The sequence below is a fragment of the Bactrocera latifrons genome, unplaced genomic scaffold (genome assembly GCF_001853355.1).
Source record: "Bactrocera latifrons isolate USDA-ARS-PBARC rearing strain unplaced genomic scaffold, ASM185335v1 scaffold_154, whole genome shotgun sequence".
Taxonomy (NCBI): domain Eukaryota; kingdom Metazoa; phylum Arthropoda; class Insecta; order Diptera; family Tephritidae; genus Bactrocera; species Bactrocera latifrons.
In genome coordinates, this window is record NW_017535008.1 from 173,093 (window position 1) to 194,395 (window position 21,303).

Genomic DNA, 21,303 nt, shown 5'->3' on the forward strand with positions numbered 1-21,303 from the left:
AAATTGCTTTCGCAAGGCAATAAGACACTGCTTAAAACATAACTTTTTGTAGAATAAAAATTTCAAATTCGATAAGGCCAATGCAGACCATGCCATGTAGGAACTCGTTGTGTAAAAACGTTTATTCATATTTCGAGATGAAATCGTAGCGCAACACTGAAGCGCGATACACATCGCCCACGACGGCGTTTGGCTTACTCGCTGTGCGTCCGGGCAAATTTACGAGCACATCAGCGCCGACAATGCTCTGCAGTCGGCTGCTCATCTACAAATAAAAGACATCAGCTGCACATAGAATGATGCAAAGGCGCCTAATATTTACCTGACTGCCGTTGACCGTGGCGTATAACCGCCCATTCTTGTTAGTCACCGCAGCGCGCACATATTCCGGGCGCGGATCAAGCGCTATGCTATCATTCTGCAACTAAAAACAAAATATCGTTGAAAAACAACAAAAGAATATATGTATTATACATAAATTTGATTGGCCAAAACAAAAGCTAGGCAAATACAACACTTGCAATAAAAGGCGCAATTAGTAAATTATTCGGCAGGCTGATAACGCATACTTGAGATATTGATTTTCTTTTAGTTATACGCTAACAAATACGTAACACTTCCTATCCCTTACAGTTATTGGTAGCGAGGCCAATTCGCACTTATCACGCGGCCAGCCGGCAAACCAGCGTATAGCCGGCAATACAAACAAATGAAACGTGACGAATGCGGAAACCGGATTGCCTGGCAGCCCGAAGAAGTAATTCTCCTTTTTGGAAGCGAAGGTCATTGGCTTTCTAAAAGAGTAAGAAACCTTAAAATACACGTTTAGTGAGGTTAAATCAGTACTAACCCCGGTTTCATGTTGACGCGTCCAAAATTGATGGTGAAGCCCAAACTTTTCAGTGCCGGCTTGATGTAGTCCTTATCGCCCATGGAAACGCCACCGCTGCAGATGATGAAGTCTACGTGTTTGTATAACTCTGCGATTTTGCCTTTAATAGTCTCCAAGCTGAAAGCAGTAAACTTTTTACACCAATTTCACCACAAAATTGTTGGCGTGCAATGTGCTTACTCATCGCTAAGTACCAGTTTGTGTGCGCATTCGAAACCGAAATATTGTAACAGCTCCGCCAGCATAGTTGTATTCGAATCGTAAATTTTGTCCATCTCCTCGGCTTGTTCGGGCGCTAACAGTTCACTGCCAGTGGAGATTATGCCAATTTTCGGTTTGCGCACACCGCCCAAGTTCTTGCCCACCGATGAGAGTACCGATTTAATAACTACTGCTGAGTGATCAACCAAGGGGAACAGTTTGCTGCCTTTGCGTAGATCTGAGCCAACGGCGCTGTAATTAAAAGGGTTTTTAAAAGCTGAAAGTAAGCTGCAATTGCTAATTTACCGTATATCGAGGTTTGCTTTTGGTTCTATCAAAATTTCAACTAAATCCTCTTCGCCAGTCTTCTTCCGCTTCAGCAATTTAGTGTCCTCCACTTGCACAACACAATCGGCGTAATGCGGCACTGGCGCGCCTGTGTTGATTTTGTAGCATTCATCCTCCTCTAAATCGTGCACTATTATCTGCAGTAAGACCGAGTTTTAAAAGCGCAACACACCTAAAAATGGTATATAAAAGCATACCTCATCCCCGGCTGCTATGTAGCCCAGCACTTTTTTCGTGCCGGAGAAGCCTGTAGATTTCATAGCATAGCCATCTTTGATGGATGCACGAAACGGTGGTATATTCACTGGTGACAAAAAATCATTGAGCAGCTGGGCGACTGCGCGTTGTTGTTGCACTGTTTGAAATATTATCTCTAGTGCTTGCACTATCGGTATCATTGGAAAGGGTGAATTTCTATCGCTATCATCACCTTTACCAGTTTTATGTGGACAGATGTGCCCGCTTGTTGGCGCAATATCATTACTCCCCTGCAATTCGGCATGTACTCGTCGCACAAGCGGCAACTCGTTGCCAATTAATTGCAACGCATGTGGAAATAGTTCACGCACCACTTCGAAGCATTCCGATACTGCTTTTTCACTGCCCGGGAAGTTAAGTATCAATGTGCTACCCGCAATACCACAAACACCACGCGTTAATGCGGCAAAATGCGTTTTTTGCAGTGACGCTTGCGCAATATATTGTGCTAGTTGTGGACACTCTTTGTCAAGCAAAATTTTTGTTGCTTCTGGTGTGACGTCACGTGGCGCAAAGCCGGTGCCCCCCGTGGTAATAATTGCACTCACACTCGGTGACTTCTGCGCAATGAGTTCACGAAGTTTATCGCTAATTTGTTCACGTTCGTCAGGTAATATTGCTGTAATGATGTGCACATTTTGAAAGGCATCGCATATGAGCTTAACCAAACGTGGGCCACTGCTATCCTGCCCTGCGTCTTGACTACAGGTGTCGCTAACTGTGAAGAAATTAATTGATTTAACAAAGTTAAACTCAAATTCATAATAGTAGCCTCACTCGTTAAAACAGCGAAAACAATTTCATCAGCCATCTTCACGCTTTGACGATTGCGTCTTCAATGCTTCTCCAGATAGTGGAGCAACTTGAACAATTTAAGCAAATAGGAAAAATTAAAAACAATAATAACACGAAAATAAATTACTAAAAATAAAGAACAGCGATAAAAGAGTCAAAGATAACGAAATGACAGCGCTTCGTTCTTATCTAGCAACGTCAGCAGAGAAAAGCCGGTTGTTGCGCTGCTTTCACGCTAGTTGTTTTAAAATACAACAGAGCATACTAAAATAATTTAAAATAACGTAAAATTTTTGGTTTTTATAAATCTTCTTTTAATTCAAAGATGTTGAAATACTTTGGTTTTTGCTTTTTATATTTATAAAATGTTTAAAAAGTATTTACATGCAACCCAGTTTTACTTCTTCTATATTTCTTCCTTCTCATATTCTATTTTGACATTGAATTGTTTGTCGATCAGCTGTTCCTCACTAAAGTGTGAAAATTTTAAATAATTTATAAATTTTTAAGTTAAACACAAATTTATTTATAATGAGTGATCATAGTTCATACGATAATGTGCCAAAAACTGAGGTTAGAGCTAATTATAAGTTATCCAATAAATTCTATAATAATATTCATATTCTCTTCGTAGCAATCACCGCCACCGCAGCTCAATACATCCAACATTAACAGCTCTAACACCCTTAATAATGTTACCACAAATGCTCCGGCAACAATTGAAAAGGAGCTAACACCAGGGCGTTGCAATCTACAAAATTGGCTGGGCCACCCATTTCGTGTTGTTATAACTGATGGACGAGTGCTTGTTGGTTACTTCAATTGCACCGATAAGGATGCCAATGTTGTGTTGTCAATGTGCGCCGAATATCTAGAGGAAGGAAAAGATGCGCGCATACTTGGTAATGTTATGATACCAGGCAAGCATATTGTTTCCATTGCCGTGGATATGCCCAAAGATACCGCATTCGCACTTAAACCGAATACACCGTCAGCACCTGAAGCACTTTAAAGCTAGCTTAAAAATTATCCACAAGTCAATATTTAGTAATTTATATATACACAATTTAAGTGAGAACTTTTATTTATTTTAACATTAGCAAGCGTAAATTAAATTTAACTAAGAACTATGACTGTTTTTGTGCTGTTCCTTTGTTTTTCTCTTCGAGTGGGTCATATCCCTTTTCCATGCGTTCCTTAAATTGTTCGTAAGTACGTTTGCGATCAAAATGTTTCACCCATTGGCGAGGACACGATCCTTCGAAAGCTTTGCGCAACTTTTGACAAACGTCTGGCACCTTTTCACCACTTGTGGAGCTGTGTTTTGGAGCGTTCTCATTCAAGCACTCCCAGTATTCATCGCGTGAAGCCCAACAACGTGTACGTTCCTCTTTGGTGGGAAAACTCATAGTTTTTTGATTTTTATAGTTTTGTTAGAAAATAGTATGAATTAAACTTAGCTCGCCTATAACCGCAATCGGCAGTGACATAACCTAGCAACTGTCAGTACATCAGCTGATTGGAGATTACGGAGAAGGAGACAAAACAAAATAGTAAACATTGGGGTGACAGAGGGCTTAAATTAAAAAAGTACTATTAAGTTGAGGTAACTATTGTTTATTTAAGAAATATAAAAATATCAGTTAAAAGAATATAAATATTATACAGCATTTGAAAATGGTAAATTTCGTCTTAAATGACCGAAAATCAATGAGAAATGTTAACTTGTTTAAAAGGACACTATTATATAGTTATAATTGCACAACTGCAAACGCCGCCACACGCAACAAAGCAGCGCGCGAAGTGGATACAATACTGCACATACATATATATATACATATATTTATGATTTAAATATATATGTATATACATTTGCAATAAAAACATTACAGTCTATCTTAATGAGTATATATAAAATATGGACGTTACTCTTGAGATTCGTATCACATTAGCAGTAAGCCCATTTCATCATCACAAAGCCACTTGTTTCACTTGTCCGCTGCCATGATCGGGTAATAGATGTTTTGCACTGCCGACACAAGTCTTCTTCAACGATTTTTCCGGAGGCCTTTTGTTACATTCATCGAAGTAGCACTTTTCAACGTTGTGTAAAAATTCAACAAGCATTTTATTATCACCTCCATTGGGTCCAACAAAGTATTCACACTCATAGCTGCTCTGGCTCTTCAGATCGCGTACGCAACAATCCATAAACTCCGCATTAGCTGAGTACCATGCATTTAAATGTTGCATCGATATATTTAACTTTTCACGCAAAATACCCGTAACCCAAGTGTCATCAATCCAGAAAAACGGTGTTTGCTGTGCCTGCTTCACCAATCGCAAAGCTGTTGCTGGATTAGTAATATACAGCCAGCCCGAGAGGTAGGCGGGATAAGTGGTTCTAGGCCATTCATGTTCGGAAACGAACCATTTATTGGCAATATTACGTACAGGTGGTCTAGCATTGAGCACATAACCGGCCAAATATGCTTGTGAAGCAATTAAAGTTGGTTGTTGCACTTCAAGTGACTCCAAGTAGCGACGAAAGTGGAATACGTCGTATATAATATCATCATCTATTTTTATGATAAATTTGGCATTGGGACAATCGGTGGCAGCCCATCGCAAGCCCATCACATGTTTATAGCTCAGATTGCGATAGGCTTCCTGAAAGTTGCCTTGCAATATGTCTCCAAAACGTTGTTGTTCATCTAGCACTTGCTTTTGTGTTATATATTTTTCCTTAGCTGGCAATGCAGCTAGCAGGAAGATGCGTTGCATTCCCATTTCTGCTAGTTTGCTTTGAGGTGCTGCTAAACGATGTGCAGCGCGCAACTCGTCATGACCAGCATAAGATGTCACAATAATGATGGCTATGAGTAATAATTAGCAAATTAAAAGAATTATTGTTATATTATGTTGAGTGTTACTTACCCAACAGCCCTTTATCATTCTTGCGACAGCCATTATTTGATATTTTATACTTAAAGTCCGTTAAATTCACTAATCGATTTAGTTTTAAATCAGTTTCAATGTTTTGCGGTGATGCCTGCTCCTGTGACACGTCCTTTTCCAGCGGAGGCAAGTGCGTCAAGAATTCGTCTCTTTTCGCATTAGGAGCAAAGTAATCTATGCAAACTAGCAATATAATCACTGCAACTACGATAAGAGTTAAACATTTATAAGCAATACGACCGCGCAAACGCATTTTAATACATTTTATTCTAAAAACTCAAATGAAATATGTAAATAAACTTTCTGTCAACAGCAATGTAAACAATTACAGCTGCCGCGGAATTACCAACAACACTTCACATTCACGATAGGGCAAAGTGGTAAAAATAATTGTGAATGATAGACTTATTGGAGGAATTTCCAAATTATATCTGAGTGCTGAGGCATTTCTGATTGGAATTTTATGGTTTTTTGTTCTTTTTTGACTCTCTGTCATCTCGATTTCTGCAAAAAGTTGACGGCACGTGCATTACCTTTTCGGGTGCTTTATTGCATTTTGTTGGTGCAGTTGTTTGTTTCCATCAATAAATTGTGTGTAATTACAAACAAAGCGTGCTAAAAAAATTGTGAATCAGTGAAAATAGTGAATTTAAAATTTAAGTGGAACTGAAATATAAAGTGTGAAAATGGGAAAGAATAGCAAAAATAAAAATAATAAATCGGCCAGTAATAAGAATCAGTCAGCAGCTAATGTCACCACCCACGCACACGATGCACAGTCATCTACAAAACAACAGCAAAAACAACAGGCGCCAATTAAACGACCCACGCTAACGCTACAAAAGCGCAACGAATTGAGTTCACTCATCAATGCATTGCTCGAAATAGGTTTTAAACAGCCCGCAAACCCTAAAGAAGAATGGGATCAATATTTAGAAATCCAAACACTGTTGCACCGTGTGCAAATACTTGAAGCACCACTGCGCCGCACCAGCGCCAATCCAACTACAGAAGCGCGTTTGGCAAACATTGAAAATTTCTATCGTTGGGCCACTGAAAATGGTTTGCGTTTTGATGGCGTGCGCATAGCACAGTTTCAAGGCTATGAGTTGGGCTTGGAGGCTACACGCGATATAGCCGAAGAGGAAGTGCTTTTTAGTATACCGCGCAAGCTTATACTCTCCGAGGAAAATATGGATTTAGATTATAGTCCAACACAATTCGGCTCGATGTCGAATCTAAAATTGTCGTATGTGTTAATGTTGGAGGCTTTGAAACCAGATAGCTTTTGGAAACCCTACATCGATTTGTTGCCGGAGAGATATAATACTGTACTATATTTTACAACCAAAGAAATGGAAATGCTGCGTGGCTCAAATGCTTTAACTGCGGCGTTGCGTCAGTGCAAAGCAATTGCGCGTCAATATGCGTTCCTCTACAACTGCACCGTGAAAGCGTCGCGTGCAGATAAATTCAACTCAATGGGACAGACTTTTAAGGAACAGTTCAACTATGATTTGTATCGGTGAGTGCGAAACTAATTTTTTACTGTGTCTAGATAAACGAATTGTAATATTTTTTTAGACATAATATGTTTTTTATTAAGTTTGAACTTGTTTTTCGTATTAAATAGGAGCTAACTCTAGCATTAGTGTATGAAGGGATTAGTATAGTAGCCAACTGTTAGAAAGTAGGGTTATTTTACAATTTGAATACAAAATCAATTAAATTTAGGAACAGCACTAATGATTTAATGATGTATTTGAAAATTAAGTGTAACGAATTACAAAATTCAAGTATTCAAAATAAATTTGTTGAGGTTATGTCCTTTTTGTTGTTGTTGCATTTTGAAGTTCAGTTCAGTTGATTGCTTTTGCCTTACCGTTGCTTGCCAAAAAACACGTTTAATTATGATTTTTTTTTATTAAAAGTATACTTTTTATTTATTATTTATATCAGTATAATATCATTGGGGTAGAGGAAGTGGTATAATCTAGTTAAGTATATAATACACATTTTGTAAAACCGCTTATGTATAGATTTGAAAGTTTTCAACTAAACATATTGTGGCTAGTCGCTCTAGTTTTTAAAACTACAAATTTAAGATATTATGCAGTTTACAATCGCATAGTTTTTATAAATAAAAATTAAGTTAACTTTTTTTAAGCAAAGAAACTACTATATAAGTAGTTTCTATTGCTTAATTTTTACTTTTGTGTATAAAATGTTATTATTTTTCGTGTTTTAGTTTTCAAAACGATTTCAAGTCTGTAAACTCTAATTTTGGGTTGTGCATCAAATATTTCCTTGGCGTTTTTGTCGACAATGGGTTTTTCTAAAACTTTTATAGATTATTGTCATTAAAAACATTACTTGTTTTATACTTATGGTTTGGTTTCGCTAAATACGATTTTATAATACTATTTATAATTTTTAATTAATGTTTTTCATTCAAATTCCTTTTATTAAAAAATTTTATTTTTTATTAAAGTTTTACTTTTTATCAATATTTTTTTTTATTAAAAATTTTTCACAATTTTTTCACGCCTTTTTAAGTTTATTTACGTTACCGTTATGTTGTCTTAAAACCCGCTTGTGTAACTATGCTAAACCAATTTCGAACTCTTACGCGCTAACTGGGGTAAAAATTGCGCTAATCTTAATTATAAGGTTTCAAAAATTTTTATACTTCAACTTGTTCTGCTTAAAAATTGTATGTTTTTCTTATTTTTAAACCTTTTAATATGCTACCAAAGAAATTTGTATGTTCTACGCACTACGCATAAAAGTTGGTTGCTTCTTAGGGTTATTCATTTTCTTTGTTATAAAAGTGTTATAATTTACAAATTCTCACCGTTCTCTGCACTTTTTTTTACATAATCGCTTTAAGCCTATTTTCTTGTATTTCTATGTTTGGCAACATGTTTCGTATTTGTCCCTCCATTTTCAAAATTTTTTAAATAATTTGCAGTTTACAAATATTCAAAATTACCAAAATCTTTAATTCCCTCGCGCAAAAATCAAATAAAACCTTGCGTTGATTTAGTAAGACTTTCGCAACGCATCGAACAGATACTCCTGCACCTCGGGGGAGTTCGGATCCATTGTGTTGAGTTTGTTTGTAGAACTGTTGTGCACGCTCTGCAACGACAGCGCCAGCGATGTTGTGGAGCCGGTAGCGCTGCCCATACCACCGTTGTTGCCTAAACTACCACGCGTCGCACCGCGCATAACTCTGCTACGTCTGCCGCCGCCGCTTAGCTCTTCCACATCTATGCTGCCGCTGCCCGAGTGTTGTGGGAACAGTAATGAAGTTTGCCGCTGCAGCTGGTGTACCGGTGACACCGACACCGTGGACACGCCGCCGACCAGCTCTTCCATGTTCCGCAAGGAGGAGCGATGCGACGAGTTCGTTATGGTCGGTAATTTACTCTTCATAGCATTGTATGTCTTTGTGTAGCTGGTTTTGCGTTGACGCCGCTGCTTCCAGCGACACACCACAAATATAACCATGAAGGTGGCGAGCGAGGTGAGCACAATCGCCGCGCTGGCTACAATGGCAGAGCGTATGCCCGCCGGCATATTGCTGTAGATGCTATTTTGGCTCGTCGCTATAGAGACCGCCGCTGCGGCGGGGCTGCGCTTGAAACCATGGCCGGACAGCTCGAGATCGATCAAGTCATGCGCACGCGCTACTTCATTCTCGATGACTTCCGCGGTGTCGATGATGCTGGCACTCTGTAGCTGCGTGGCGGTAAGCTCCTGCTGTTGTGGCGGCTCAGCGTTTATGTTGGTATTTGTTTCGTTGTCCATTAAAAAATCGCTCTCATCCAGTTCGGCGGAGGTGTTCTCGAGCAGCATTTGTGGTGGTGACAAAAAGAAGGGGTTGCGCTTGGTAGACGCATCGCTGCGCGCACTGCTGGCGAGTGAGGCTAGCGCCAAGGTTTTCCAAGAGGGGAAGAAACCAACTGATTTTTCCGTGCGTTGCGATTGTTGATGGTTGGCCGAACCTGTGAGATGAAAGAAATATATATGGAAATGAAATTTACGCTCGGGCGTCAAAACGCTAAAGAAATTCAGAATTACAAAGCGCGCACTTACATGATTTGTGGCAAGCTGCTGAGGCTGTGGCAGCCGCTAGTTGTATACGCCTAAGCGTGCATGCTGTCGTGCCGAGACAATGTATAAAAGTAAACTTTATGCTTGCTTCCACTACGAACTCAGCAGCTCACCACAAATCTTGTTCGGCATAAGCGCAGCGCGCTGTTCTATTGCCATTTGCGCCGCCTATCGCGTGCGTTGTATTGATAGCGCGTCGCGCCGCGATACTGTCGTCGTCCGCGTTCTAAGCGATTACGTGCGTACACACCTTTGCCAGCAGCGGTTTCGTCTTTGTAGATCTCGTCCGTCGGCTCGATGTCAATAATGGATGTAAAGTAGCTGGCGCCCTGCGAGTCCGTCTTTATGTCATCTGGTTTGACGCTTTTCAAGTCCATCAGGTTGAAGTGTGGAAAATTCTCAAACGCTGTAACAATATCCATATTGTCGTGAAGAACGACCTTCTGTCCGGGAAAAAATCGCGAGCGATTTTGCACAACCGTCGCCAAGTGCAATTGGCTCGAACCACGTTTGCGGTGTTCAATAAGCTCCTCGAGCGTCATGTTGCGCTGTTCCAGAACTTTAAAGAGCCGGTTGCCGGATCGCCTATCTTCAATTAATTCTAGCAGATCGGTTCGATCGTCCACGCCATCGAAATCGGGCACGGTGTCTTGATAAGCAAACGTTTCGCCGGCCATAGCTGGCTTCACGTGATCGATGCGAGGCGTTATGTTTTCTACGTCTGCTTTGCTTGTCTTCTCGCGCTGTCTACTAACCGTGGTTTGAGCGCCAATAAAGTTCTCGAGACCGTCGCCGTGGGCGTCTGCGTTCGTTGAGTGCGCACGGGTCTCCTCCGACTCTATAGAGTTCGTTTTGAAGTTGGGCTGCGCGCGTGATGCTGGTTTCGAGATCGCGTTGCTTGTGCTCACGCGCGTTGTAGATTTTAACAGGCTTTTCGCCGTAGTTGAGACGAGTTTCGTTGTGGCGCTTCGTGTGGCGTTTGTTGTGCTGGGTGTGGTGATGGTGGTCGTTGTAGTTGTGGTGTCGGCGCGTGACGCATACTGTTCTTCGTAGTCGGCTTTGATGGTGGATTGCACATCGCTCTCTTCCTCATCGCGCAGGTACTCTTCCTCCTGCTGTTCCTCGGTATCTGTCGTATCCTCTGCCGCGCCTGCCTTCTCCACAGATTTGGCGTCCGCAACAAATTCCTGTGCCGTCTCCTGTTCCTCTTCATTGGCCACCTCTGTGGGCTCTCTATACCTATTGTTGATTATAGTTGTTGTCAACTTTTCTTCAAAAATTGGTTTATCATTTGCTGTGGACTCCGCGCTAGTAGACTCAGAAGCCATAACATTCTTTAGCATAAAGGTCGGTTTTAGCGTTGAGCGCAACATTAAATTTTTCTTATAAATCGGTAGGCGCGTGGTAGTTGTTGTCGTCGTGTTTGCAACAGCTGTAGAGCTCACAGGCAGGCTCACACGTCTTGTTGTGCTACCTGTGACAGCGTGACCGTAATGCAACGTTGCTGCGCGTGTCGAGCTACCGAAATATTTGAGACGCTGTACTGTCCCTAGCTTCACTCTGCCTCGTTGTTGCGTGTCAGCGCTCTCAACCGAATCATCCGGTGTTGCACGCAGGTCGGCGCCCAAATAATCATCGGCAGCATGCGTTTGTTGTGTTGTAACGACAGGCCCATCCTTTATGCTACCGAGATAGGGCTGCCGACGCATCGGCTTAACCGGCTTGTTCTCCGCCAATTTAGTGGGCGAGGGTGATGGCGCTGCTGCTGTGCTCTGTAGCACTTCGAGCGCGTTCTGTTTGCCTTTCAGTAAATCGTCCAGCGACAAATTCTTTTGCTGCAATATCTCGCTCAAACTCAAGCCGCCAGCATTTTTGAGTATATGCTTTAGATCCACCGTCGTTTTGACATTTGACGCGGATGCATTGTCGCCTGTTGACACTTCAGCCTCCTTTTTAGCCTGTGAATAAGGACGGCGATAAGATTTATCGCGTGTGTTCGCATTTGGCGCGTTCTCCTGCCGTCGCTTGTCACGCATTTCGTACAATAGCTGTTCCTTCTCCAGCGCGGCATGCGGTTCGCGTATAGCTGGTTGCTTTCGCTTGCGACTGTTGGCGCGCGTGTCTTCACGTGTTTGGGTGGCAGCATTGTCTGCTGAGCTATCGTTGTCAACTCTACCCCGCCAGTATTGCTGTTGCGTGCCGTCATCGTTAGCGCTCGTGGGGCGCCGCGTGCGTGTGCGACTTGTGCTGGCCGTTTGTCGACGTCGTGGAGTTGCGGGTAATATGCCAGAGGTGTCGCCGTAGTAAGGATAGTTTGTGGGCTCGTTTAACTGGGTTTCGTCGCCGACAACCAGCGAAGCCCCGGCGCGTACAATCTGCAAGTGTATAGAGAGGAAACGGAAGTTAAAATCGTTTGTAAAACATTTGGTTTGCGTGAAAACTTTTGTATGTAAAAATTTTAAAAGCGCTAGATCCTAATACAAGGAATATAGATACTAAATGTCTATTTAACTCATACAGATGATACTGGAATAAAAATCAAAGGGCTCATGGCTCAGTTCAACATTTTGATCTCTGTAGAGTGGACTCTGACTTATTTTTGACAACCCCTGTATTATGCTTACTAACTATCTATCCATCTTTACGATCCGATTCCGTCGAAAGAAATCACTTTCTGGACTGGCTGAACCCTAGAGGTAAGAATTTGTGGTCATCTCTCCCTCTTGAGGAATTATACCCAAATGATCCACTGTTGCTAACCCTAGCTTCAAGTTTACTGTTGAGCAGCTGTTCGGTTGGTATTTTTTAAAACGGTTTGTTCCATGTTCCTTGGTTGAAATGAGAGAGTAAGAGAGAGGTAGAGATGCTTTTTTCAAAAACCAAGAGAGAGAGCTCAAACTAGTGCAGCAGCTATGACTGAGATACATCTCTGGTTACTAAAGTCGATCCAAAGTATTGCAATTTTGATATGAAAGAGAGATAGACGCTTTTTCGAAAAGCTGAAGAGAAAGCTCAAAGCATCTCAGAAGCGTGGCCATCAGCCTTCTTAAGTCTGTTGTGGGTTTTTTTTGGTTGTCAGTCTATAAAGTTAATTTTATATTTAACCGAGGAATGCAGAAGCTTAAAGTGTCAATTCTGTAAATGCAGGGTTGCATTTGCTCATTAAAATCGTTTTAATTAACGTGCATTCAATTCAAGTATGTACAACACAATAGTCTATACACAACTTTAGCTTTAGCTTAGATTAAAATAATACTATCCACCCTTCCGCTCCCCACACCCCCATATGTATGTGCTCTATTTACCATTCACTGCATTTCAAAGGGCTTTTGTACTCCCTCCATTCTATTATTCGATATCTATAACACATCTTCGGTAACACTTTACAGCTTCCGTCTGCCTTTCACAACCCTTCCGCGCACAGCCGCACACATCCTCCAACAATTGTGTATTGAAGTGTGAATATGAAATGCACTTAACTGCTTGTTGATTGATTGAGTCGCTACGCATAGTCAAAACCCGACATCCCTGCACACCCCTTCGCCGCTGCCCCGAACCGTTTGTGCTTGTCTATTGGAGAATTGACTGCGGAAGTGCGGCAACACAACAAATTAAGCGTTTGCTGCCACACATACTGAAAATTACATAAATAAGAGCAATGCTGGCGCGCAAGAGCCTTAGAGCTCGCCTATGCGCTCAGCTGCACGCTCTCCTCTTTATTCCGGCGGTACTTAGACTTTTTACTGTGAGCTCAAATACTTTAGCAACTCAACGCTTATTCCTTTTATACTTAACACAGAATATTGGAAATACATTTCCGCAATTTCCCGCGGGTATTATGTGCGCCCATAACCTCTCGCGTCCTGTGCCATTTGAGCTCATTTGTTTTTCCATTCCGGCGCTGCAGTTTTTTGCTATCTTGTTAGAAGTTGATAATCGTTACATCATATTATTGTTTGCTTTGTGCCGCTCCGGCATTGATAGCTGAATCCTCAGGCCACCCTGCAGCGGGCTAAACTTACATACACTTGAAACATTGCCATTCAAGTGGAACAGCAGCGCCATTGACCTGTGCACTTAAGCAGAATTTGCTTATGATTACTTTGCCTCCAAGCTGCTTGAGGTAACCACTGCTAGCTAAGTGTAAGGGGCCTCAGTGCATGATGGGTTGTTAATGGCTGTCTGCCCGGCTAAAGTCATAACTCAAAATGTTCGATATGTTTTTGTTTGGCGCGGAACAAAGTGATTTGCATGTAAAAAGTCCCTTAAGTAGTGAGCGGAGGAGAGCGAGCATCGTGCAGTAAATGTTGCAAAGTATGAGTGTGCTTTCAGAGCTCCAGGGAAATTGTTATAGATTGGCTTGAAGTAGCGCTATTTCATTTCGAAGATTTACTAAACTAGCCATTATCGAAATGCTAGCATAAATAATGTTTTCCGTCGTTTATACATAATAATGGCACAATGACCCTTTGTAGTAAATCAACGGAATTTTAATACCTTCATTTTTCCCGGAATAGTGTTTTTGAGTTCGCAAGAGCGTCGTTTTATTATTATTTTCCAGGAAAAATGCAGAAAAGCTAATTTCGGAAAAAGAAAACAAAAATAACTATGTTATTCTATGTTTTGCTATGTTATGCAAACATCATAGTATAAGTAGTTTTTTGTAATATATTGTATAAAAGAAAAAAAGTTTTTTATGCCACGCAATGCTATGTTATGCTATGCTATGTTATCGAAAGTAGTGTTATATATTATAAAAATAACAATAAAATCAAGGATAATAAGGTAATTCCTTATGTTATGCTATGCTATGTTATGTGGGATAGTCTCAGTTCTATGTTCTTTTTTAGATGTATGCTATTTTATATTTTTTAAGTTATACGTACTCCTATGCTACGTTATTTAAAATTTATTTCATACTTTTTTTTTAATTCTATGTTATGTTTTTATTTATATTATTATTTTTTTACAAAGATGTGTTTATTTTTGATGTTAATTATGAATATTTGGATTAATTTCGATTTTTTTTTTAATTCTCTGCTATGCTTTGTTATTTGCTTTTTTACGTAAATTATACAAATTTCAACCAATTTTTATTTTTTATTTATTTATTTTTCTTTGAATTTTTTACTATTTTTTTATATACAATTTTTTTACTCCTATGCTACGTTGCCGATGTGTGCTATCCAATTTTCAAGCTCTGATTCTCAATTACATACACTATTAAGCTCTTCCGTTTTAAAATGCAATGATTTATTAGTTATTGCGCAATATTAATGCTTGTCAAATTTGTTATTGCAATAGTATTTTATTTTTTATTTTTCTTATTGTGCCTTATAATATTTACATCCGATTTTATTCACACATACAACGTTGAAAAAGTTATGCGCTGTCAAATGCACTCAATTCGTATTTTCTCTCAATCACGCCAATCAATCAATCATTGCAATTGCAACGCTGCGTTGATAGCTGGGGTTAACGCGCTCGCCGCATGTATAAACTAGAAACGGCATTTTCAGTAAGTGGTTACTACAACAAAGCGAAAAGAAAGCCCTGCGAAAGCGGCGAAATAAAATTTAAAAAAGTATTAAGCAAACTTTACGGTTTTTTGCGCCGCGCCGTGCTGCCTGCCTGCAGTTTGGTTTTACATTCGGTAAAATTGAATTTCGCTTGCCATTGCATACAAATATTGTTGCAGCAACAAATCAAATATTGGTTGTTTACGCCGACTCTTGACTTTACTATTTGCTTGTGTATGTGTATGTTCGCGCATCGTTGGCATTTTGAGTGTCGATGACATTTACGACACGCAGAGTTGATGCTGCAATTTTTTTCGCTATTTTTCTTTTTCGCGGAGCGTTAAGCAAGTGATTTAGTGTTGTGTTTAAAAAATCGTACACTTTTTATTTCAATTTCATTTCACACATAAAAGTCAATGTTTTGTGTTTGCTGTTCGCTTTTTGTTTGTGTAAAAATTGAAGCGAGTATTTATGACCTGATTGATGGCGCAGTTCTTGACACTTGTGCGTCGTTTGCTCTGTCACATTTTAAGCGTATAAAGTACTCGTTCGGTTTTTATGATAAGACTTTTACTGGACGAAACAAATTTTATGTCTCCATAACTGCACTGTTATACTCACGCAGGTGTGCGTGCATGTGTGGTCAAGCATGTGCGGTTTGACGTCAGCAACCATCAATCAGAGCTTGGAATTTTTGCGCTCAAAATTAATGAAGTGAGTGTCAATAAAAGTGAACTGTACAGAAAAACAGAAAAAAAAAATATAAAAAATAGCAAAAACCAATGTTAACTAGCCATCGTGTGAACGAGTAATAATAATTAGCGCATATCTGTTGTAAACACCTTGTAATGTTTTGCTGTTTCAGTACATCGATAATCACAAGGATTGCGACAGTTTCGTTCCGTTATAGTTGTTGAAAGTAAACTAGAGGTATTACTCTGATAATTTAATGCGAATTCAGATTTTTGAATTTTCACTCGCTTTTTACTTCAAAATTCCGAGCGAATTCAGGTTTCTAACATTTCATCGGAATTTTGACGGCACAATTTAGAGCGAATTAAGGTATTTGATATTAAATCGGTATTTTTATTTTACAATTAAATTTCAGGGCGAACTCAGACTTTTGACATAACAGTCTGGTATGAATTCAAATATATTCAAATTTAATTGACCAGACTACATAAGGCGAATTCAGATTTTTAGCATTTGAAACTCACTTTGTCCTACAAATCTCGAGCGAATTCAGATTTTAGATATTTCAATTGCACTTTGACATGATAACCTATTACGAAATCAGATTTTTGAACTTTCGTCCACTCTTTAAATGGAAAATGTAGGTCTAATTCAGATTTTTCACTGTAAAACGAAATGAAAATTTCGGGCGAATTTTGATTCTTAACATACCAACCGCAATTTGACTTCACAATTTAAAGAAAATTCAGGTTTTTGACATTTAGTCCGCATTTTGACATCACAATTTAGGGCGAATTCAGATTTTTACCATTTCATTGGCAATCAACGTGAAAATCTATGACTTAATCAAACAATTTTTGACGCTTCTCTCGCACTTCAGGTTTTTGACATTTGTCTCGCGCTTTGATGTAGCATTCTAAGGCGGATTCAAGTTTTTGGTATTTAATAACATTGATTCGCTTTTTGTATGACTAACGAAAATTTAACAAAATTGAATGTCTTGATATTTTCAATTAGCATACAATGTCTGTTTAGCTGAACATTATGAGCAGAAGAGAACACTGAAGTGGGTATAAATTGTACACAGTAACAGTACGAAATTACAGAAAATTGTGTGTAAAAACGTAAATTAAAAAAAAAAAATCACTTTTATACTTTTTTTTACTTAATCCACTTAATGCGCACGTGTGGAAACACGTTGAAAATGAAATCCGTTGAGTGACACTTCCATTTGTTCTTACATTTTATAAAAATAAGAAAGTATGCCAAAATAAATATAATTGAACGCACACACTCCCGAGATGACACAAAAAAGATTTAAAATTTTTAAATGCTGCGCCTAAAATGCCACTACGCTGCGAGCACAGGAACACTGCTGCCGGATTTTATCGAAATGCCAGCTGTAAGTGGAGTGTGTGACAGTGTAAGTGAGCGTAAACCGAGCTGATTGCTATGGCAGGAAGATTGAAGAGGAGCTTAGCCGCACTGAGCGGAGTTAAGCACTGCCGCTGCCGTCGGCCGCCAGTGCTGTGCAGTCGGTTGACAAAGTGCATACATAGTATTTTAGTAGCGGCGTACTGATAGCAGCGAGCACATATCACATTTTCTGCATTTGGACATTTTGCATTTCACTGCTTTTGCGAATTCAACTAAAATAATGCAGGCATAAGCCTTTCTTCAATGCAGCGGCAGCAGTTGAGCGAATACTTTTCGCATGAAATAAAAGCAAGAAAATTACATAAAATTTTACGAAAAAAGTATGCAGGTGCGGCGCAAAGTGCAAACATGAGTAGATGAGTAGAGAGAGCCGCTTAAATGCAACGCTGCAACAATTGTTGTCAGCACAAGTCACAGCAACTATTGCCGCGCAGTCAGTTGGCGCCATTGAGGCGTTGCAAAAATTTTATATAGAAAAAGAAAACCACAATAAAATGCAAAAAATGTGCGACCCAAAGCCATCAAATCAATCACTTGTGACCCGCATACAGGTTGTAAGGAGCTGTTGCTGCAGCAGGCTCAGGCGCCTAGGCAAGCAGCAGCTGTGGCTGTGCAACAAAAACTAGTTAAGCCCGCAGTGTGTGTGCAAAATTTGCACGACAGCGAGGTCCTTGCCATCATTTTTTCAAGCGATTTGTTTTTTGGTTTTTTGCTTTGCTGCTGACACCTGCACTTATTTGGCGCCGCCGCTTTGCATACCGATTGCATTTACTTATTGTTGCTTTTGTTGTGCTCTCATCCCTGTACCCATTACATTGTTTTGCATTTGCAGGCAGACGCTTTTATCTTGTCGCTGCTGACTTTTTAACTTGTTTTTGCAATTGTTATTTGCACTGTTTGTGACGCGGCGCTTCGCAATTTGCATTTTGATTCTTCGCATTTGCATTTCGAGTGCAAATGTTTATAATATTTTTGCCTCTCTCTACGTGAACAGCACGCTAGAATGGTTGTTGGGCGAGCTTTGTCTCAGTCGTGTTATTATTTGTGTGGCTACATATTTTGCAATTTTTGAGTTTTTCGGAATGGATTTTTTTAGTCGCAGATTGTTACTTATAACGGAAAGTGGAGCATTAATTTGCTGGAATATGCTCAAATTTCAAGAAATGGATTTTTTAGTTTTTGATTGGAACTCATAACGGATTTAGAAACATCAAGTCGCTGAAATATGCTTAAATTTCAAGATATCGGACTCCAGAAGTCCCTCTCGACTTTCTATCTTTAACATCTGGATAACTCTCTCACTAGAGCTTTTCGAAATACAGTCTTTTAGTGAGAGATTTTTATTTGCATTAATTTGCTGGAAAATACTCAAATTTCAAGAAATCAGACTCAGGCGTCACTTCCGGCACTCTTTCTATAACACTTGGAGAACTCTTTCACTGTGAGCTTTTCGAAATAATTTTTTTTAATGGCAGTGTAATGTCCCCAATCGTAGTTTGAAACATTAAAAAGCTAGAATATGATTAAATTTCAAGAAAGCGGACTCTAGACATCACTCTCGACACTATGTCTATAATACTTGGAGAACTCTCTCACTTTCAGGTTTTCAAAATAATGTTTTTTAGTAGCGTATTCGGACTTATAACGGATTTAGAAACACTAAGTTGTTGAAATATGCTTAAATTTCAATAAAGCGGACTCAAGGGGTCATTCTCGACCCTCTGTCTATAATTTTCGAAATAATTTTTTTAATGGCAAATTGGTGTCACTCTCAACGCATTATGACACCTTGAAAACTCTCGCACTCTCTTTAACGGTTCATACATTGAGTTTAAGAGCGTAGGCGTCTTAAAGCTCGATCGCAGTCGTTTTATTTAACACAATTCAGAAATTAATAAAGTTATCATCGTCGCAAGCCAAAATATGCTTCCAGCAATTCAAGCTGCCTTTAGGCGCTTCCTGACAACTGCTCTGACGGCGTGGCATATAAAACTTTTCGTAGCGCTTTGTTATTACAGCTGCGTACCACAGCTAACAGCTTACACCGAGCCATCCTTGCTGCCTACGTGCATGCTGTCATTAACCTCTTTTTATGCATGCTTCAACGGCGCTATTAATTTGGGTCAGCATTTCATTATTTAAGTTATGGCTTTACAAAGAGTTCTTAGACAATGTACATCTCTGACTATGCACCAGTGAATACCAGAGCTCTTCCCGTTCTTCTGCTCCTTTTTACTCTTCCTTTCTGCTTCTATTTCTCACTTCTTTTGTCTACTATTTTCTTATCATGTCGTACAAGATTCAGCAAACTGCTTTCTTCTACTACACTTTCAGGCGCCTGCGATTCGTCGGCTTGCCTTTTGTCGGCGTCTCTTAAGCTTGTGGCCGGGCTGTGCTTTTGGCATCTTTGCATAGAAACTTTTAAACGAAAATGGCGGAGAAGTTTTCAAAGCAAAAAACAGTCACCGAATGCAGCGGCAGAGTAAAAGAAATAAAATAAAAAAAAAACCAAAACAAAGGCGTAACTTAAAACAAAAGCTGCAAACTCCTCGAATGGTGCTGAAAGTGCGAAACAGCGCTCCTCATCTAAGTGGCGCCGCCTAGCCGTGTAGTGTGGCGTGCAGCAGACAAGTTTCAAATACCCTAAGTACTTGCAAGCCGCGCTACACTTGAAGGCGGCCTCTCGAACTAATTCTATAGTGAAGACACTCCACACCGCACCGCACAGCCACACGCCGCAATGCAATTACGCTTTGTTGTCTATTTAAACTTCGCCCACGCTAGCGTCATAGCATCAATGGCTGCCCGTGCGCCTGTGCGCCTGGCTGTCTGTTGGCTCCACGTCAGTATCACACACCGTTTATCGCCGCTTTGCACTGCACGCCCCTCCTGTCCTTCGATTTCGCACCCAATACTATGGAAAACTTTTTAATCCTTTCTTTCGCCTACATCCACGTACTTGGTCCAACTACAGGCGCAAAGTTTTCGGCTTTTCCACGTCGTGGCAGCCGCCTTTGCGCCGTTGTTCCACTTTAATTAGCGGTGCACGCCACAAACAGCTTCTTTTCACGCCGCCCGACTTAGCGAAGTACAAATTTGGCTCGAACGTGCAAAACGCGGCGAAAGTAGCGAGATGCCAAATAAAATAATGCGAAAAATTTCGCTCGAAAAATGTTTATTCTAATTTGTATTCTTCATATTTTTGCGCTCAACCCTCCGCGAAATTGTTGTTGTTCGCAGTGAGAGCGCGGCTCAGCAGGCACTTTACGCTGGCTGTGCCGAAAAGTTTCTATATAAAATTTCGCGGTTAATTTGATTATGAGATTTTAGCCGGAAAAGTTGTTTTGAAATTTGGCATTGCCGAAAACTATTTGTGTGTTTGTGCGCGTGCAGCTCCAAACTTTTTCACAAAGCGTTTGCCCAAGCGTTTAAGTGGAGTTTTTGCTTTTCTGGTGGTTGAAAGGGATTTTATGCCAAATAAAATCATTCTTTCAACTGCGTCGTGCACAAAGGAAATGGTTTTCTTTGCAAAATTCAAGAGAAAGTGTAAAAAATTCTCTGGAGGGCCTTGAGAGAGGCGTTGAGTTAGTCGCAAGAGGGCATTGCTTTAACTAAAGAGAGTGTTCGGGTTCAAGTAAATAATTCAAATAGTATTTACAATATCTCTAAAAGCCACTCATTGGCATGTATGTAGTTCTTCTCATTATTTCTGCTTACTATTTTCTGTCTTTCAATAGTGTATGCTTTTTTCACATTTCTTTTCATTTCCACACTTAATTAAAAACTAGTGCCGCATGTTTAATGTTTATCCATTTATTAAAATGCTTTTTTTGTTGCCCGTCGATTATTTATTTTGCTGATTGATGGTTTGGAAAGTTATTGATTGTGGTCGATAGCAAGCACGATGAGCAGCTAGGGGTAGTAAAGCGGGAGTAAAAAAATGGGCAGGCAATAAAAAGTGCTGAGTTTAATGCAATGTAGTATAGTCTGCGCTCAGTTTTCAATTAATTTTTTTCTTACTTATTGTTGAAAAAAAAAACAAAATAGTTTTTATGTTGCTTTTTATGACTTTTTTTAATTTTT

General features: G+C 39.9%; 6 protein-coding genes across 6 annotated transcripts in view; 2 read left to right on the top strand and 4 right to left on the bottom strand.

Annotated features, from left to right (window-relative positions):
- Nucleotides 1-18: 18 nt before the first annotated feature.
- LOC108966070 (molybdenum cofactor synthesis protein cinnamon) lies at nt 19-2,659 on the bottom strand. Its single transcript, XM_018928799.1, has 8 exons — nt 2,477-2,659; nt 1,639-2,417; nt 1,400-1,578; nt 1,073-1,345; nt 851-1,009; nt 632-794; nt 323-424; nt 19-265 (listed from the first exon to the last, which is right to left on the bottom strand). The coding sequence occupies exons 1-8, from the start codon at nt 2,508-2,510 to the stop codon at nt 122-124; spliced, it is 1,833 nt and encodes a 610-aa protein (XP_018784344.1). The 5' UTR covers nt 2,511-2,659; the 3' UTR covers nt 19-121.
- A 273-nt stretch (nt 2,660-2,932) lies between these two features.
- Nucleotides 2,933-3,609, top strand: LOC108966012 (N-alpha-acetyltransferase 38, NatC auxiliary subunit). Its single transcript, XM_018928710.1, has 2 exons — nt 2,933-3,067; nt 3,129-3,609. The coding sequence occupies exons 1-2, from the start codon at nt 3,026-3,028 to the stop codon at nt 3,504-3,506; spliced, it is 420 nt and encodes a 139-aa protein (XP_018784255.1). The 5' UTR covers nt 2,933-3,025; the 3' UTR covers nt 3,507-3,609.
- Nucleotides 3,538-4,100, bottom strand: LOC108966013 (cytochrome c oxidase assembly factor 6 homolog). The gene has a single exon (XM_018928711.1). The coding sequence runs from the start codon at nt 3,901-3,903 to the stop codon at nt 3,622-3,624; it is 282 nt and encodes a 93-aa protein (XP_018784256.1). The 5' UTR covers nt 3,904-4,100; the 3' UTR covers nt 3,538-3,621.
- A 253-nt stretch (nt 4,101-4,353) lies between these two features.
- LOC108966011 (beta-1,3-galactosyltransferase 5) lies at nt 4,354-5,782 on the bottom strand. The gene is made up of 2 exons (XM_018928709.1): nt 5,432-5,782; nt 4,354-5,370 (listed from the first exon to the last, which is right to left on the bottom strand). The coding sequence occupies exons 1-2, from the start codon at nt 5,703-5,705 to the stop codon at nt 4,466-4,468; spliced, it is 1,179 nt and encodes a 392-aa protein (XP_018784254.1). The 5' UTR covers nt 5,706-5,782; the 3' UTR covers nt 4,354-4,465.
- A 356-nt stretch (nt 5,783-6,138) lies between these two features.
- On the top strand, nt 6,139-6,981 carry LOC108966007 (histone-lysine N-methyltransferase setd3). The gene has a single exon (XM_018928704.1). The coding sequence runs from the start codon at nt 6,139-6,141 to the stop codon at nt 6,979-6,981; it is 843 nt and encodes a 280-aa protein (XP_018784249.1).
- Nucleotides 6,982-7,961: 980 nt separating this feature from the next.
- Nucleotides 7,962-21,303, bottom strand: part of LOC108966008 — a 108,517-nt gene continuing 95,175 nt past the window's right edge. The window contains exons 4-5 of the mRNA XM_018928706.1: nt 9,822-11,946; nt 7,962-9,462 (exon numbers count right to left, since the gene is read on the bottom strand). Coding sequence (XP_018784251.1) covers nt 8,495-9,462; nt 9,822-11,946 — 3,093 coding nt within the window. The 3' untranslated portion in view covers nt 7,962-8,494. The remainder of the gene's footprint in view (nt 9,463-9,821; nt 11,947-21,303) is intronic.